The sequence below is a fragment of the Cricetulus griseus genome, chromosome 3 (assembly GCF_003668045.3).
Source record: "Cricetulus griseus strain 17A/GY chromosome 3, alternate assembly CriGri-PICRH-1.0, whole genome shotgun sequence".
In the NCBI taxonomy this organism is placed as follows: Eukaryota; Metazoa; Chordata; class Mammalia; order Rodentia; family Cricetidae; genus Cricetulus; species Cricetulus griseus.
Genome location: NC_048596.1, coordinates 96,025,523 through 96,040,539, shown reverse-complemented (window position 1 = coordinate 96,040,539; position 15,017 = coordinate 96,025,523). Strand labels below are relative to the sequence as shown.

Below are 15,017 nucleotides of genomic sequence, written 5' to 3'. Positions count from 1 at the left end.
TGTTCAAAGAACTAGACAACCCTTTTCTTACACATACTTTTAAAATCACCTTCAGTTATTAATGCATGTGTATGTGTGAGAGACAGACAGACAGACACACACACACACACACTCACACACACACAGAGATGATGATGATGATGATGATGATGATGATGATGATGATGATGCAAATCACTGTCTTCTGTCCTTGCCTGTTATTAACCTTAAGCTTTATATAAGGAACTTATCTTCAGAATTTTCCTTGAACTGGCAAAACCAAGTTTCTTTATGCTTTTTGGTATTTGATAATTTTGATATAGAACCTTATTATGACCTTTTAAATTTCATTATTATTGTTCTTGAAATCTGCCTTTTTGACCATATTTTTAAATGGTAATAGCTTTACTTGATTCTAAATTTATACCTTAGGTCAAAGCAAAAGTTGCCAGCTTACATATTGCCTAGAAATCACCTTCTTTAAAAAAAATTATGCCTGTTCTTCCTTGTCTGGGGAGGTGTGGTCACTTTAGAAAGGAGCAACATCAATATCAATTTTCTTTATTTGGTTTGTGGAAATGATTTATCTTTAAAGAATTCTGAGAATAATTTTGGAATGTTCCCAGATATTATTATGTGATGCCAGTAACTACATTTCATTAGTTTAACATATGTTTTAATAAGAATATAGGGTGAAAGCACATTTAAAATGTGTTTGCAAATGCAGGTGAATATCATTTAACTATTTAGAATTTCTGAAAGAAGAAAACATGAACTACGGATAACAACTGTAGGTGACTATTGTTATTGTATTCATTTTGTTTAACTCATTTTATTTAATTTTTTCAGACAATATAGTTTGATCATGTGTTCCTCTCCCCAATTTCTCCTAGATCCTCTCTCTCATGAGCCTCATCGCTAGTTAAGATTAAATCATCTATCCTTGAACTAATCCTGTTCATAATTTATCCCAGCTGCTGTCCCAGAATTTGACCTCCCTTGGTATAAGAGCAGCTATAAACAATTACTGAATGCACAAATCCAAAGAAATAAACAAGTCATTGAGTAAAAGAATGAGTAATTTGGGTGTTTTCTTTTGGATAGAAGTGCTGTAAAGAGGTTATACTTAATACAATAGAAGGGATCCCAGAAACTTGAAATGAAGATTTGAGATTCCAGGAAGTTCTTTCCCATCTGAAGAATCCATGATTGCCTCTTTGGTCCTTAATAGTTCGTTTTTATTTTTTTTATTTTTTTATTTATTTTTTTTAAGCCACCTATGTCTCTTTCCCCCAGTTTTGATCCTTTCCTGGAGTGTACTTCTTGTTCCTCCTCTATTTCAGCACATTCAGTTTGATCAAAGAAGCATTAATTACAAACAGTTCAAGAACTATTAACCTCAAAAGGTGAATATTTGCTCTTTAAATAATTATAATAAAAATTGCTTTAAAATACTATTTTGAAAAAATAACATTACTAATAACAGGGCATTATATAAGTTGAATTTCATTACATTTAAACATTTGAAAATTACACTTTCAAATATAGACTATATTTTATTTCATTAAAGCATTTTCTTTATTTTTGATAATGTAATCCATATACATGATGAAATGTCTGTCCCATTTCTCCTTCTAACTCCTCCCAAATTCTCCAATATGTACCCCCTAATATTCTTTTGATAACTCAGTAATCCAATTAGTTCTGCCCATGTGTGCTTTATTATGGGATTCCCCAGTCTTGCATGTGAAAACTATCCACAGCCACATCCTCAAGGGAATTTTTCTAATCCCCCTCACATGTGCGCATTGCCAATAACTTTTCAGTAGAGGTGGGCCATCGAGACTTATCTTTCCTATTTATGCTGTGATTTTGACTGCTTTGTTCTAGTTCAGGTCTTCTATAGGTAATAACATTTTCTTAGCATTCACGAGTATGAACAATATTAAAAACATAGAAATATTGAACATACTTTTTATGACTTTTTTCAGAAACATGTTTATTAGCTTTCTAGTTAAAAATATGCAATTGAGCAATTCAACATTGATATTTTTATTCTTTTATTAAATTTCTTATACAATTTCTTTTTACAACATCCCTTTTAAATATATGTGTTAGAGAGGCTATTTTAAGTAATGTCCACACACACAAATGTGCACATATACACACATGTACACCACAGGAACAGAGAGAGAAATTGACATATATATTTTGGAAATGAAAATTTTTATCCACTATGTTACCTATTGTAGCCTATTGTTAGAACAACATTATGTTTGCATGTCTCAAGGCAAAAAAAAACATGAAACAAATATTCTTAAAATGAAGGCAGACAGTCTTAAAAAAGTATACTTGTATAGGATGAATGATTGTGAACAATAGCAAATAAATGAGTAAATGACTTCCTTGAATTTCCATCATTATAAGGGAATATAATCTGGTAGTATCATTAGGAGGTCTTGTTTAAGCAATCATATAGTTGAGAGTTCACAGGTAAATTTTCCCTGACATGTATATGGGACCCTATTTAGAAGTATACATTTTATTCTTATGGTTCTTAGAGTGTTTCTATCCTCTGGAACTTAGGTATAGGGTTGCATTACAGATGTGTCAATTTGTGTTGGGCACCCCTCTGGCACATAAACTATGCATTTTTACCAGATGAGGATCTCTGTATTAGTCTCCATCTACTGAAAAAAAAAAGCTTCTTTGATATACAGAGAAATTCCTAAATGTCCTGCCCATTAGGTAAAAGGCTATAAGTATTTAATGGCTGCTGAGAATGGAAAAATCCATTTACTCAAAGACAAGTTCCAACAAAAATCACTGGATACATTTATTTATGAGTGATGCTAAATGGAACAATAGGCTGTACACATGTATATGAACATATATACATTCATATATATATGAATAACATTGAATAATTTGTGAATATGTAAGTGGAGACATAGGAGGAGAGGGAGGAGCAAGAGTGATATAGATGTTAGATATTTGATATTTGATATTTTTAATGTTGCAAATCACTTTTTTTGCCTAATTATACAGACAGTTTTTAGTCTAATACCTTAGAAAATAAAACATTTTAACAAGAGTATGAAATAACCCCTTTATCATACATGAAATGTATGATACAACTTTATCATATGTAGTATGTAGACACAACTTTATACATTTATAAACAAAAAGATGCATTGATAAAAAGTTTTTAAGACACTTAATACATTAGTAAAACTACCAGGTCAGGTAAATGTATTACCTTATTATATTTGATTTTTTTGCATACAAATCAGGAAATGTTTTAGATTTTCTCTTATTAAAAAGTGAATATTTTACAGTAAGAAAATGGCTTAAAATTCATGATTATCTTAGATGGCCTTCTTGATGAAAATGCATTGCCTGACACCACAGAACATGAACATTCATACTGTTGGTCATGGTGATCTATACTAGGAAACATATGACATATGGTTATATAAGAGAAACAAAAGAAAATCACTTATGATGGCATACAAATGAGTCCTACAACTCAGGAGGCTAAGGAGGAGATTGTAAGTCTGAGGTCAGCTGGGCTAAAGAAAAAAAAACAAATAAAAAGAATCATTATCCAAAAATTAGCAATATTTTTTTTAAATATAAAGAAAAACCTGAATAGACAAATGAGCATACTAAATGTTACTCCTAAATTTCCGTGATTCTTCTTATTAAGAAATCCCTGAGAGACTTTGATCTTTTCAAATCAGATCATTGTACTAAAGGATATTTTGGATTGACTTAAAATACAAATATTACTCAATGTAAGGAAATCAAATTTATTGTCCCCAAGTCTCTATCCCTTAAACTAATGCCACCTACTCCAGCAAGGTGTCCCTGAAGGTGGGGTCTATAGCAGCCTGGTTTCTGTCCTTCCAAGGATAAAAACATTTAACTTACTCAAGTACACTGATTTCCCTATGATTACTGTAGTAGGTTAATACACTCTTCAAAGGTACTTACATTTCCTATAAGCTTCCTACTTACATCACAAAAATAACCTTTTGAAATAATAGACCCCGTGGTTTACTTATTTTAAAACGTTTTGTGTATTTTTATTTAACTTTTCATATAGTATATTTAGATGATTGTTTCTCATTTCCTGACTCTAGCAAGACCTTCCCCACCTCCCTATCAATCAAAATTTATGGTCTTTTTCTTTTTAATTCTACTTAATGTTTTTATTGAATGTTAACTGCTCCAGGACTAGATCCGAAAAGACTGTTTTTGGATTTTTATTTAAGCCTCCCCATTTATCTTGGATTCCCTGTTCTTTGCGGTTTCACTTAGACTTGAATCATTTTGGTCTGAAGCAGTGCCCTACTACTCGAATCCTTATCTCTTTGGTCTTTATTCCATACACAATGGGGTTCATGGTTGGGGGTATCAGTAGATAGAGATTTGCCAAGATGATGAGGGTATGCCTGGCCACATGGTGCCCAAAGCGATGAGTAAAGAAAGAGAAAAAGGCCAGTGTATAGAATATCAAAATAACACAAATGTGAGCTCCGCAGGTGCCAAAGGCCTTTGTCCGGGCTTCCCTTGATGGCAGCTGTAGGACTGTCTTCAAGATTAGCCAGTAGGACAAGGAAATGAAGACAAAGTCCAGCCCTGTGGTGAGGAGAGCCGCCGAGAGCCCATAGATGCTATTTAAGGTAAAGCTGTTGCAGGCCAACTTTGCGATGCCCATGTTCTCACAGTAGGTGTGGTGGATAATGTTGCTCCTGCAGAAGTCTAGGCGGAGAATAAGGAGAACACCAGGAGTGACAACAACCACACTCCGAGCCACCAGGACCAGCCCGACCTTGACAATGAAAGAGCCTGTCAGCAGGGTTGTATAATGCAGTGGTGTGCAGATAGCCACATAGCGGTCAAAAGCCATGGCCAGTAAGATAGCAGATTCAGAGAGGAACAGAGCATGGACAAAAAACATTTGTGTTAGGCATGCAGGAAAGGCAGCTGCCAAGGGGCCCTGCCAGAAAATGAGCAGCATTTGGGGCACTGTGACAGTACAGAGGAGAACGTCATTGAAGGCCAACATGGCCAGGAAGACATACATGGGTTCATGGAGGCTCCGGTCCCAGACCACCACTGCCATGACCAGTACATTGCCTAACACAGCCAAGAGGTACATGAAGGTGAAGGGGATGGAGATCCAGATCTGGATATCTTCTAATCCTGGCACACCAGTGAGCAAGAAGAAAGTGACCTGAATATGTGAAGTGTTGAATTCTATAAAAGATACACGTAGAAGAATTTATTACAAGAGAACCAAATGATAGTGTATATATATATATAATCTTGAAGCTAGTGAAATCCAATTATTTTTGTTTTAATGAATAGAAAGGAATGAAAGTTATAAGTAAGACTGTCTTAAGTGACCTAGTATATGGAATGTTTTTCTGAAAATTTTCTTTCACAGCACATTTTTTGAAAGATATGTGTATCAGAAAGAGTAGAGCTTGTCATTTTCTGTGATTGTTGCTGTCTGTTACCACCAAACAATTTATCATATGGTTTTTGAACTTCGAAATGTCTAGATCTGCTAAATAAAAACTACAAAAAGCATGGTTTCCTTCCTTTCTCCACCTAAATAAAGGACGGAGAGAACATTCCATTAGTTATACCATCACCTGGAATAACATAAGTAACAAGAGCTTGGAAATTCTTTAAGATTATAATTCCTTTAAAATAAATTGTATTACCCCCTTTCTGTGCATGAGTGTGTTTACATGTGATTGCATGCGTGTGTGTGTGTGTGTGTGTGTGTGTGTGTGTGTGTGTGTGTGTGTGTGTGTGTGTGTTATGAATTTGTAAGTATATATTTGTAGGAGGGAGAGCATGCATGGTCTAGAGTACATGCAAAGGTCGACGACAACATGCAGTCCTCCATGTAGGACTCAGGGACTGAAGTCACATTCTCAGTCTTAACATTAGGTGATTTTATTTGCTAACCATCATATGTACCCCAACAGGGAAATTTATAATTCTTACTTGATGGTTGTGAAATTGTTTTGCCCTAATTTTTTAGTACCAAGAATGTAATTTGATTCAGTTCTCTGTTGTTCAAATTCTTTAAGACAATAACTCAACAAACATGGAATTTAAAGATCAGTGCAAAAGTTAAGTTACTCATACTTAAATTAACACTGCCACTCAAACACAGGACATAGAATCAAGTAGAATTCCAGACCATTTTTGATTTTCATTCAGAGAAAGAACACCCCAGCCAAATATCAAGGCTCATCACTATTCAGCACCTAACACTGGAGGGGCTTTCCAAGGAGCAGAGAGATTTCTATTTTCAGATCTATCAAGAGAGCCAGGTGAAAATACACCAATATTTTACAGCAGTGCTTCTTGTTTTTATATTTTGATAACTATAATTATATCCTGATTCCCCTTACCTTCCTTCCCTCAAAATTCTTACATTCACACCCATTGCTCTTTCTTAGAATCAGGGTGTTATTCTTTACCTTTTTAGAGCACCCATTAATATTTTTAAATTAAGATGTGATTTATATAAAATGACACATACAGGAATATGCATTTTCTGATCTTATAAAGCATTCACTTAAGTAGTAAAGTTTGTAGAACAAATGATCAATTTCAGCAAAGTCATAGAATATACTTATCAGCAGCTTTTGACTTCTATTATCAGGAAGCCTAATAATTTGAGGATAATGGATAATTTTCTGTCTGAAAAGAAATCTACCGAAACATCCATGGGCTCCATTTTCCATGCTGGAACCTCACACAAAGTCTCCAGAAAATCTGTGTTGAAAAATAGCAGTCACTGCACAGGGAGCATGCCTTCCAGATAAAACTAATCTTAGCAGAGCAGTATGTCACCTCATCACACCAGTACACTCGGCATTTACCCTCTTTTCCTGTACACACTTCCTTTCCTCCTTAGCTCCCTTGGTCTCTTACACTCTCTCCTATCTACTTCCACTTGTGTTTTCTCTTCCATAGTTCCAATAAGAAAGAAAATGAACCATTTTTCCATTTTCATGGCACACACATAATATATGTGTGTGAATATATATGTCTTTTAAATAAAATTAGGACAGCTATTGTTTAAAATGTGATTGGGATCACAATTTCATCAAACACTAGAAATTGAAAATTTGTATTCTCTACTTTTGTTATATAACAACCACAGGGAAAATATAAAATTTTATATTTTATATATGAGACATTTAAATAGACAAATGAGATATTAGTCTAGGAGTTGTAAATATATAATTGGTGAATGATAATAATTGCATACAATTATGAGTGTTTATGGTCTAATAAGCCTTTCTGTAACTTCAAAAAGCTTTTCCATCAATCAAATATAAGTGAAAAGAGTATTAATATTTCTTACTCTAGTTTCACTTGGGCTGAATCCTAGACCTAATAATATGCACAGCTTCTTTACTAAAACAGATCTTAGTTTAAGAATTTAAAATTTTAGCCATTAAAAGATTCTAATTTACCTTGTGGATTCATAGCTTTTCTGAGTCAATATGAATGTCAAAAGGAAGGTTTTATACCTTGTCTTAGCACCTCTTATTGTGATATCCATAAAGCTTGTGTGAAATAGACACACCCTGCTGGCATAAGCACATGGAAGAGTTATACATATACTTCTCTGTATTTCACACAGATATTTTTAGCATTAACCCAGGGAATTGCTTCTCCCTGCATTGAGAAATCTTTTGAGGATTATTTTCATTGAATAACTATTTACACAGCTGAGACCACATTTGAAACTTGACTACCTGACTTGATCATGCCTTTCACACTTCCAAACAGATATTTTCTCATCTTGAACCATATTTGGTTATTTTTAACCTATAATGTATCTTTTTGCCATATATGTACACTATTATAAGTTCAATGTTCAATCCTATTATACTTCTAAATACACCCAAGTTCCCTTTACATGCTTCCTATGGAACATGAACATCTCCTGCAACAAAACCAAATTCCTGAAGGTATTTAAACTTATTTCAATAAAATAGAAAGTGCTTCTTAGTGTGATTATTATTTATTTATATATTTATTTATCTTTCATTTTTTGAGACAGATCTTTCTATATACCCATCGCTATCCTAGAATTCACTCTGTAGACCAGTCTGGTCTTAGCCTCACAGAGATCGACATGCCTCTCCCTCCTGACTGCTAGGATTAAATATGTGGTGCAGTAGAAGATATGGGATGTGGTATTTGGAAACTCCCACATTAATGTTTTAGGAAAATTAATAGACAAGGGGCGGGGGGGGGTGATGTCCCATGTTGTTAATTCTAGCACATGGGTGTTTGAGGCAGGTAGATCTCTATTAGTTTGAGGCTATCCTGTTCTACATAGTGAGGTCTAGGCCATCCAGCACAACATAATGAGATTCTTTCTGAGGAAATCAATACTTTCTCAACCTAGACACACGGGGGATGGCCTAGGTCCTGTTCCAAATGATGTGACAGACTTTGAATATTCCCCATGGAAGGCCTCAGCCTCCTTGGGGAGCAGAAAGGGAATGAGATAGGTGGTCCACGGAGGGGCATGGGAGGAAGGAAGGGAGAGGAAACTGGGATTGACAGGTAAGACAAGATTGTTTCAAATTTTTAAAAAAATTCATAAATAAAAAATAGTAATAGATTATATTAATAAGTAATAAAAATTAAGGAAAAAGAAATTACATATAGGAACTGTCAACTGAAGCTGGGAAGCTACTGTGAATTTGTCAAATAATTTCAGGTCTGTCAACAGTTTGCATGTGATCCTGCTTAGCAACATGTCCTCCCTCCATTTCATGGACCATCTTTACATTGAAATACTTTGAACCTTTGCTCATATGAGTATAGCTCCACTGCTAAATACCTGGCATTTATGGATATATGTATTTATATTATAATTCATTACATATAAGTAATTAACATGACTGCTCTATTGAGAAAACATATTTCCTTGGTCCTATAAGTTTAAATTCATTAATAAAATTAATCTGGGTACATAAATAACTAATTTCTAATCAATTTATTTGATATTCATTTTGCTATTATGGATCAAAATTGCTTTAGTTTGGCACACTAAGCATCTATGTAAAATACACATTTATAAATATGTCTTTTAATAAAATTCTTCCATGTACAGATGGTAAAGTTCAATGAAGAGACTCATAAATCATCCAAGTTCTAAAAAATGGGTGGTTGTTCTTTCCCTATCCCTAAAATGGACATCAATATCTCTTTTGTCAAGGCCAAAAAAAATCTGTAAGTATAGATTAAAATGAGAAAAGATTATGTACTGTATTTAGTATTTAATTTTTCTGTGGAAAATTTGGTATTGCTCTTCAATGTGCATTTTAAATTATTATTAAAAACGATGAACAGCTTTTGTATTCCAATTAGAAAATTAGAGATTGTGTCTACTAATAATGTAAGTCATTTCTATGACCTTCAAAAACTCTTTTCCCAACTGAGGTTTTCTAAAAAGCCATTGACATTGTACAATAACAAAGGAGAGGGCTTATCTTCAGCATAAATAATGATTAGTTGAATTTAGTGTTAGTTACCATATGATGAGTTCACAGAATCATTTTGCATTTCAATAACATTTATCAATGCATTCTGAATATATATGTATGTAAATATGCATATAAATGTAAAAACAATACTGGAGAATGAGTACATGAGTATGAAAGAGAATAAGAATAGATGTATATAAGGATTTTAAGGTAGCAAGCAGAAGGAAAATGGTAGAATTAAATTATAATCTCAAAAATAAAATAAGTAACATATATGTCATATATTTTTATTATATATAGTTATGCATATATACATAAATAATTGCTTTATTTTCCCCCTTATCCTCTCCACCCTAAAACCAATCTCATGTGACTTGTACGTTATATAATTACTTCTTATGGCCTCTGTTTCCTGGGCAAGCCATTTCTCCCATTTTTTTCTCCCATTCTCAGCATACCTTAGTTTCCTGTACGTTTTTGTCTAGGCTTGGTGCCCCATGAGATGTATGCCCTTTCATATCCACATATCTCTTTGTGTTGTCCTTGTTCAGGAAGCCATGTTATTGAGACTTTATGGGTATCATTTTAATGACATTCCTAGGAGATGTGGTCTCATAGCCAATATTCTGTTTCTCTAGCTCTTAAAATCTTCCTTCCACAATGTTTCCTGTGCCCTGGGTGCAGGAGTTGTGCTGTGAATGGATCAACTTGGATTGGGTACCCACAATCACTTATTTTCTCCTTATATGGTTGGTTGCAATTTTTCTACAATTTCTTTTATCTTTTACAGAGAAGATTCTTCATGATGGGAAGAAGCATAAACATTTAGAATGAGGTTAGGAATTACACTAGTTTAATAAAGTGGTGGCTGTAAGCTCTCCTCTGTGGTGATATATTGTTTATGATCTAATAAACCACTGAGGATCAAAATGCAAAGCCAGCTACACTAGTTAGTATAGAAGCTAGGCAGTGGTGACCCACACCTTAAATCCCAGGACTCAAGAGACAGGCAGATGGATCTCTGTTTCTTCTAGGCCATGCAGAATTACATGAAATTGATCCAGTCCAAAGAGAAACAGCTCACACAAAGGTGATCTCAGCACTTGGGTTCACATGGCTTTAATCCCAAGATTTGAGAGGTATAAAAGGAAGAAACAAAGGGTCTCATCAGAGAATTTGTCTTTTGCCATATTGAGGAGCAGCAGCAGTCTGGGATTGGATCTTAAACTTGGTGGAAACAGGATTGCCATTTCAGTCTGAGGTAGAGGTAAGAACTAATGGCTTGGCTGCTTTGCTTCTTTTATCTTTAGCTTGAATCGTGAACCCCATTATCAGTCCATGGGTCTTTTATTCCTCAAGACCCATGACCTTAAAAGCCCAGACAAGTGTCTGGGTTTCAGCTACCAAACAGATTTCCTTCTTCTAAATCCAGTTAAAAAGCTGTTGATTGCCACCAGGAAAACACTGTCAATATGGCACGTTTAGGGTAATTGTACCATGCCGGTCATTGTTGTAATTCATTTAATACCTTTTTTCTTGCTTTATTGTTTTGGCTAAGAATTCAAGCACTGTATTAGATAGAAGTAATGAGAGTAGAAACCATTGTCAAGTTTATTATTTATAAGGAATTCTTTTTGTTTTTCTTCATTTACTATAACTATTAGCTAGTTTAATGTTCTATATTCTTTATATATTTTAACTTTTTGTTCATTTCATCAAATAAATTTTGATCACAATTTTCTGATATTATCCCCTTAACTTCTATGTTAATTAAATTTAGGCAGTGTGGGGGAAACACAGTAGGAGTTGAATAGATATAATGATGTATATTACTCATATATGAAATTCTCAAAAATTAAATTGTCTAAGCAATATCTGTACAAGATCAAGCCAGGCAACAGTGTCTAGTGTTTAATATGTCAATATTCTAGTTTCATCTGAACATAATTTTTTCCTCAAATTTCATTTATGTCTACTTGTATCTCTCTCTGTTTATTTGCAACAAATGTTTGGGTGCTAGCAGATGCTGGAAGAAGGTCTTGGAGGCCCTGGAAATGGAGTTACAGATAATAGTGGGCTTCACAACTTTTAAGTTAAACTTGTGTCCTTTGCAAAAGTGGCAAACATTTTGAAATGCTGACTCATCTCACAAGCCCTTTAACAGATTTTTTATTAATTTAATTTTTGAGAATTTCATATATGAGAAATCTCTCTCTCTCTCTCTCTCTCTCTCTCTATATATATATATATATATATATATATATATATATATATATCCTCCTGTGATTTCCCCATTCTGTGTAAAATTTATGACCTCTTCTTTAATTATTATTATGTACACATATTTGTATATAACATCTCTATTGAAGACATCATTGTGTCAAAACATTGCTTTTCCATCTTTTGACATGTGTAGAAATATGAAAAACTCTTATGTTAAGGGAATTACTTTTTTTACATTTATTTTTTAAAATTTTTTTTTGTAATTAAATTTTTATTCAAATTAGGAACAAGCTTGCTTCACATGTCAATGCCTTCTCCCTCCTCTCCCCACAAACCTCCCCCAGCCCCCCACCCCATACATCCTCCACTCCCCAGGCAGGGTAGGGCCCCATGATGGGGCTCCTCAAATTCCACCACATCATCCTGGGCCAGGCCTAGGCCCTTCCCCATGAGTCCAGGCCAAGAGTGCATCCCTTCACGTGGGATGGGCTCTCAAAGTCCCTTCTTACACCAGGGAAAAATACTAATCCACTACCAGGAGCCTCCTGGAGTGTGGAGGCCTCCTCATTGACATCCATGTTCAGGGGTCCTGAACTGTGCTGGCCTCCCAGACAGCAGTCTGAGGTTCATGTGCTCCCTCTTGTTCAGGCCAACTGATTCTGTGGGTTTCACCAGCCTGATACTGACCCCTTTGATCTTCATTCCTCCTTCTCTGCAACTAGGTTCCAGAGTTCAGTTCAGTGTATATCTGTGGATGTTTGCCACTGCTTTCATCAGCTGCTGGATGAGCGCTCTAGGATGGCATAACAAGTAGTCATCAGTCTCATTATAGGGGAAGGGAATTTAGGGTATCCTCTCCACCATTGCCTAGATTGTCAGTTCGTGTCATCCTTGTAGATCTCTGGAAATCTCCCTAGTGCCAGATCTCTCCTCAGACCTATAATGGCTCCCTCTGATACGGGATCTTTCATCCTTCTCTCCTCTATTCTTCCCCCAGCTCAACATTTTTAGTCCTCCATTTCCTCCTCCCCAGGTCTCCTCCTCCTCTCATTCTGGCAGCTCTCTCTCCCCTACTCTAATGCTCCCAATTAGCTCATGAGATCCTGCCCCTTCCCATTCTCTGGGGTCCATGCATTTTTCTCTTAGATTCCTTCTTGTTTCCTAGTTTCTTTTGTGAAGAGGATTGTAGGCTGGTAATCCTGTGCTCTACGTCTAAAATTCATATATGAGTTAGTACATACCATGTTTGTCTTTTTGTGACTGGGTTACATCACTCAGGATGGTTTCTTCTAATTCCATCCATTTGCCTGAGAATTGCAAGATTCATTGCTCTTTTCTGATGACTAGTACACCATTGCATAAATGTACCACATTTTCTCTATCCATTCTTAAGTTGAGGGACATCTAGGTTGCTTCCAGGTTCTGGCTATTACAAACAATGCTGCTATGAACATGGTTGAACATATGTCCTTGTTGTATGAGTGTGCATTCTTTGAGTATATGCCCAAGAGAAGAATTGCTGGATCTTGAGGTAGATTGATTCCCATTTTTCTGAGCAACTGCCATACTGATTTCCAAAGTGTTCTTACAAGTTTTCACTCCCACCAGGAATGGAGGAGTGTTCCTTTTTCTCCACATCCTTTCCAGCATAGATTGTCATTGGTGTTTTTGATTTTAGCCATTCTGGCTGGGGTAATATGGTATCTCACAGTTGTTTTGAGTTGCTTTTCTCTGATGGCCAAGCATTTTGAGCACTTTCTTAAGTGTCTTTAAGCCATTTCAGATTCCTCTGTTGAGAATTCTCTGTTTAGTTCTGCACCCCACTTTTTAATTTATTGTTTGATGTTTTGGTGGCTAGCTTCTTGAGTTCATTGTATATTTTGGAAAACAGCCCTATGTCAGTTGTGGGGTTGGTGAAGATCTTTTCCCATTCTGTGGGCTGTTGATTTGTCCTACTGACTGTGTCCTTTGCCTTACAGAAGCTTCTCAGTTTCAGGAGGTCTCATTTATTAATTGCAGACCTCAATGCCTGTGCTACTTGCATAATGTTCAGGAAGTAGTCTCCTGTGCCAATTAGTTCAATCTTCTAGAAGATTCAGTGTGGCTGGATTTATGTTGAGATCTTTGATCCATGTGCACTTAAGTTTTGTGCATGGTGACAGATATGGACCTATCTGCAATCTTCTGCATGTCTGAATCTAGTTGTGTCAGCACCGTTTGTTGAAGATACTATCTTTTTCCATTGTATAGATTTAGCATCTTTGTCAAAAATAAGGTGTTCGTAGGTGTGCAGGTTAATATCAGGGTTTCAATTTGATTCCATTGGTCTATCTATCTATTTTTGTGCCACTACCAAGCTGTTTTTAGAACTATGGCTCTATAATAGAGCTTGAAGTCAGGGATGGTGATTCCTCCAGAAGATCCTTTATTGTACAGAGTTGTTTTGGCTATCCTGGGTTTTTTGTTTTTCCATATAAAGTTGAGTATTGTTCTTTCAATGTCTGTGAAGAACTGTGTTGGGATTTTGATGGGGATTGCGTTGAATCTGTAGATTACTTTTGGCAAGATTGCCATTTTTACTATGTTGATTCTACCTATCCAAGAGCATGGGAGATGTTTCCATTTTCTGGTATCTTCTTTACTTGCTTTCTTTAAAGACTCAAAGTTCTTGCTGTACAGGTCTTTCATGTTTTTGATTAGTGTTACCCCAAGGTATTTTATATTGCTTGTGGATATTGTTAAGGGTGATGCTTCTCTGATTTCTTTCCCATTGGATTCATCATCTGTATATAGTAGGGCTACTAATTTTTTGAGTTAATTTTGTATCCTGCTACTTTGCTGAAGGTGTTTATCAGTTGTAGAAGTTCCCTGGTAGAGTTTTTCAGGTCACTAGTGTAAACTATCATATCATCTGCAAATAGTGAAAGTTTAACTTCTTCCTTTCCAATTTGTATCCCTTTGATCTCCTTTTCTTATTGTTCTAGCTAGAACTTCAAGTACAATATTGAAGAGATATGGAGAGAGTAGACAGCTTTGTCTTGTTCCTGATTTTAGATGAATTGCTTTGAGTTTCTCTCCATTTAGTTTGATGTTGGCTGTTGGTTTGGTGTATATTGCTTTTCTCATGTTTAGATATGTTCCTGTTATTCCTGTTCTCTCCAAGATCTTTATCATGAAGGGATGTTGGATTTTGTCAAAGGCTTTTTCAGCATCTAGTGAGATGATCATGTGGTTTTTCTTTTTTAGTTTGTTTATATGGTGGATTACATT

At 35.3% G+C, this 15,017-nt stretch overlaps 1 protein-coding gene across 1 annotated transcript; it reads right to left on the bottom strand.

The window, feature by feature from the left end:
- Positions 1 to 4,309: 4,309 nt before the first annotated feature.
- On the bottom strand, positions 4,310 to 7,582 carry LOC100768953 (olfactory receptor 52Z1). The gene is made up of 2 exons (XM_035441628.1): positions 7,564 to 7,582; positions 4,310 to 5,244 (listed from the first exon to the last, which is right to left on the bottom strand). The coding sequence occupies exons 1-2, from the start codon at positions 7,580 to 7,582 to the stop codon at positions 4,310 to 4,312; spliced, it is 954 nt and encodes a 317-aa protein (XP_035297519.1).
- Positions 7,583 to 15,017: the final 7,435 nt, after the last annotated feature.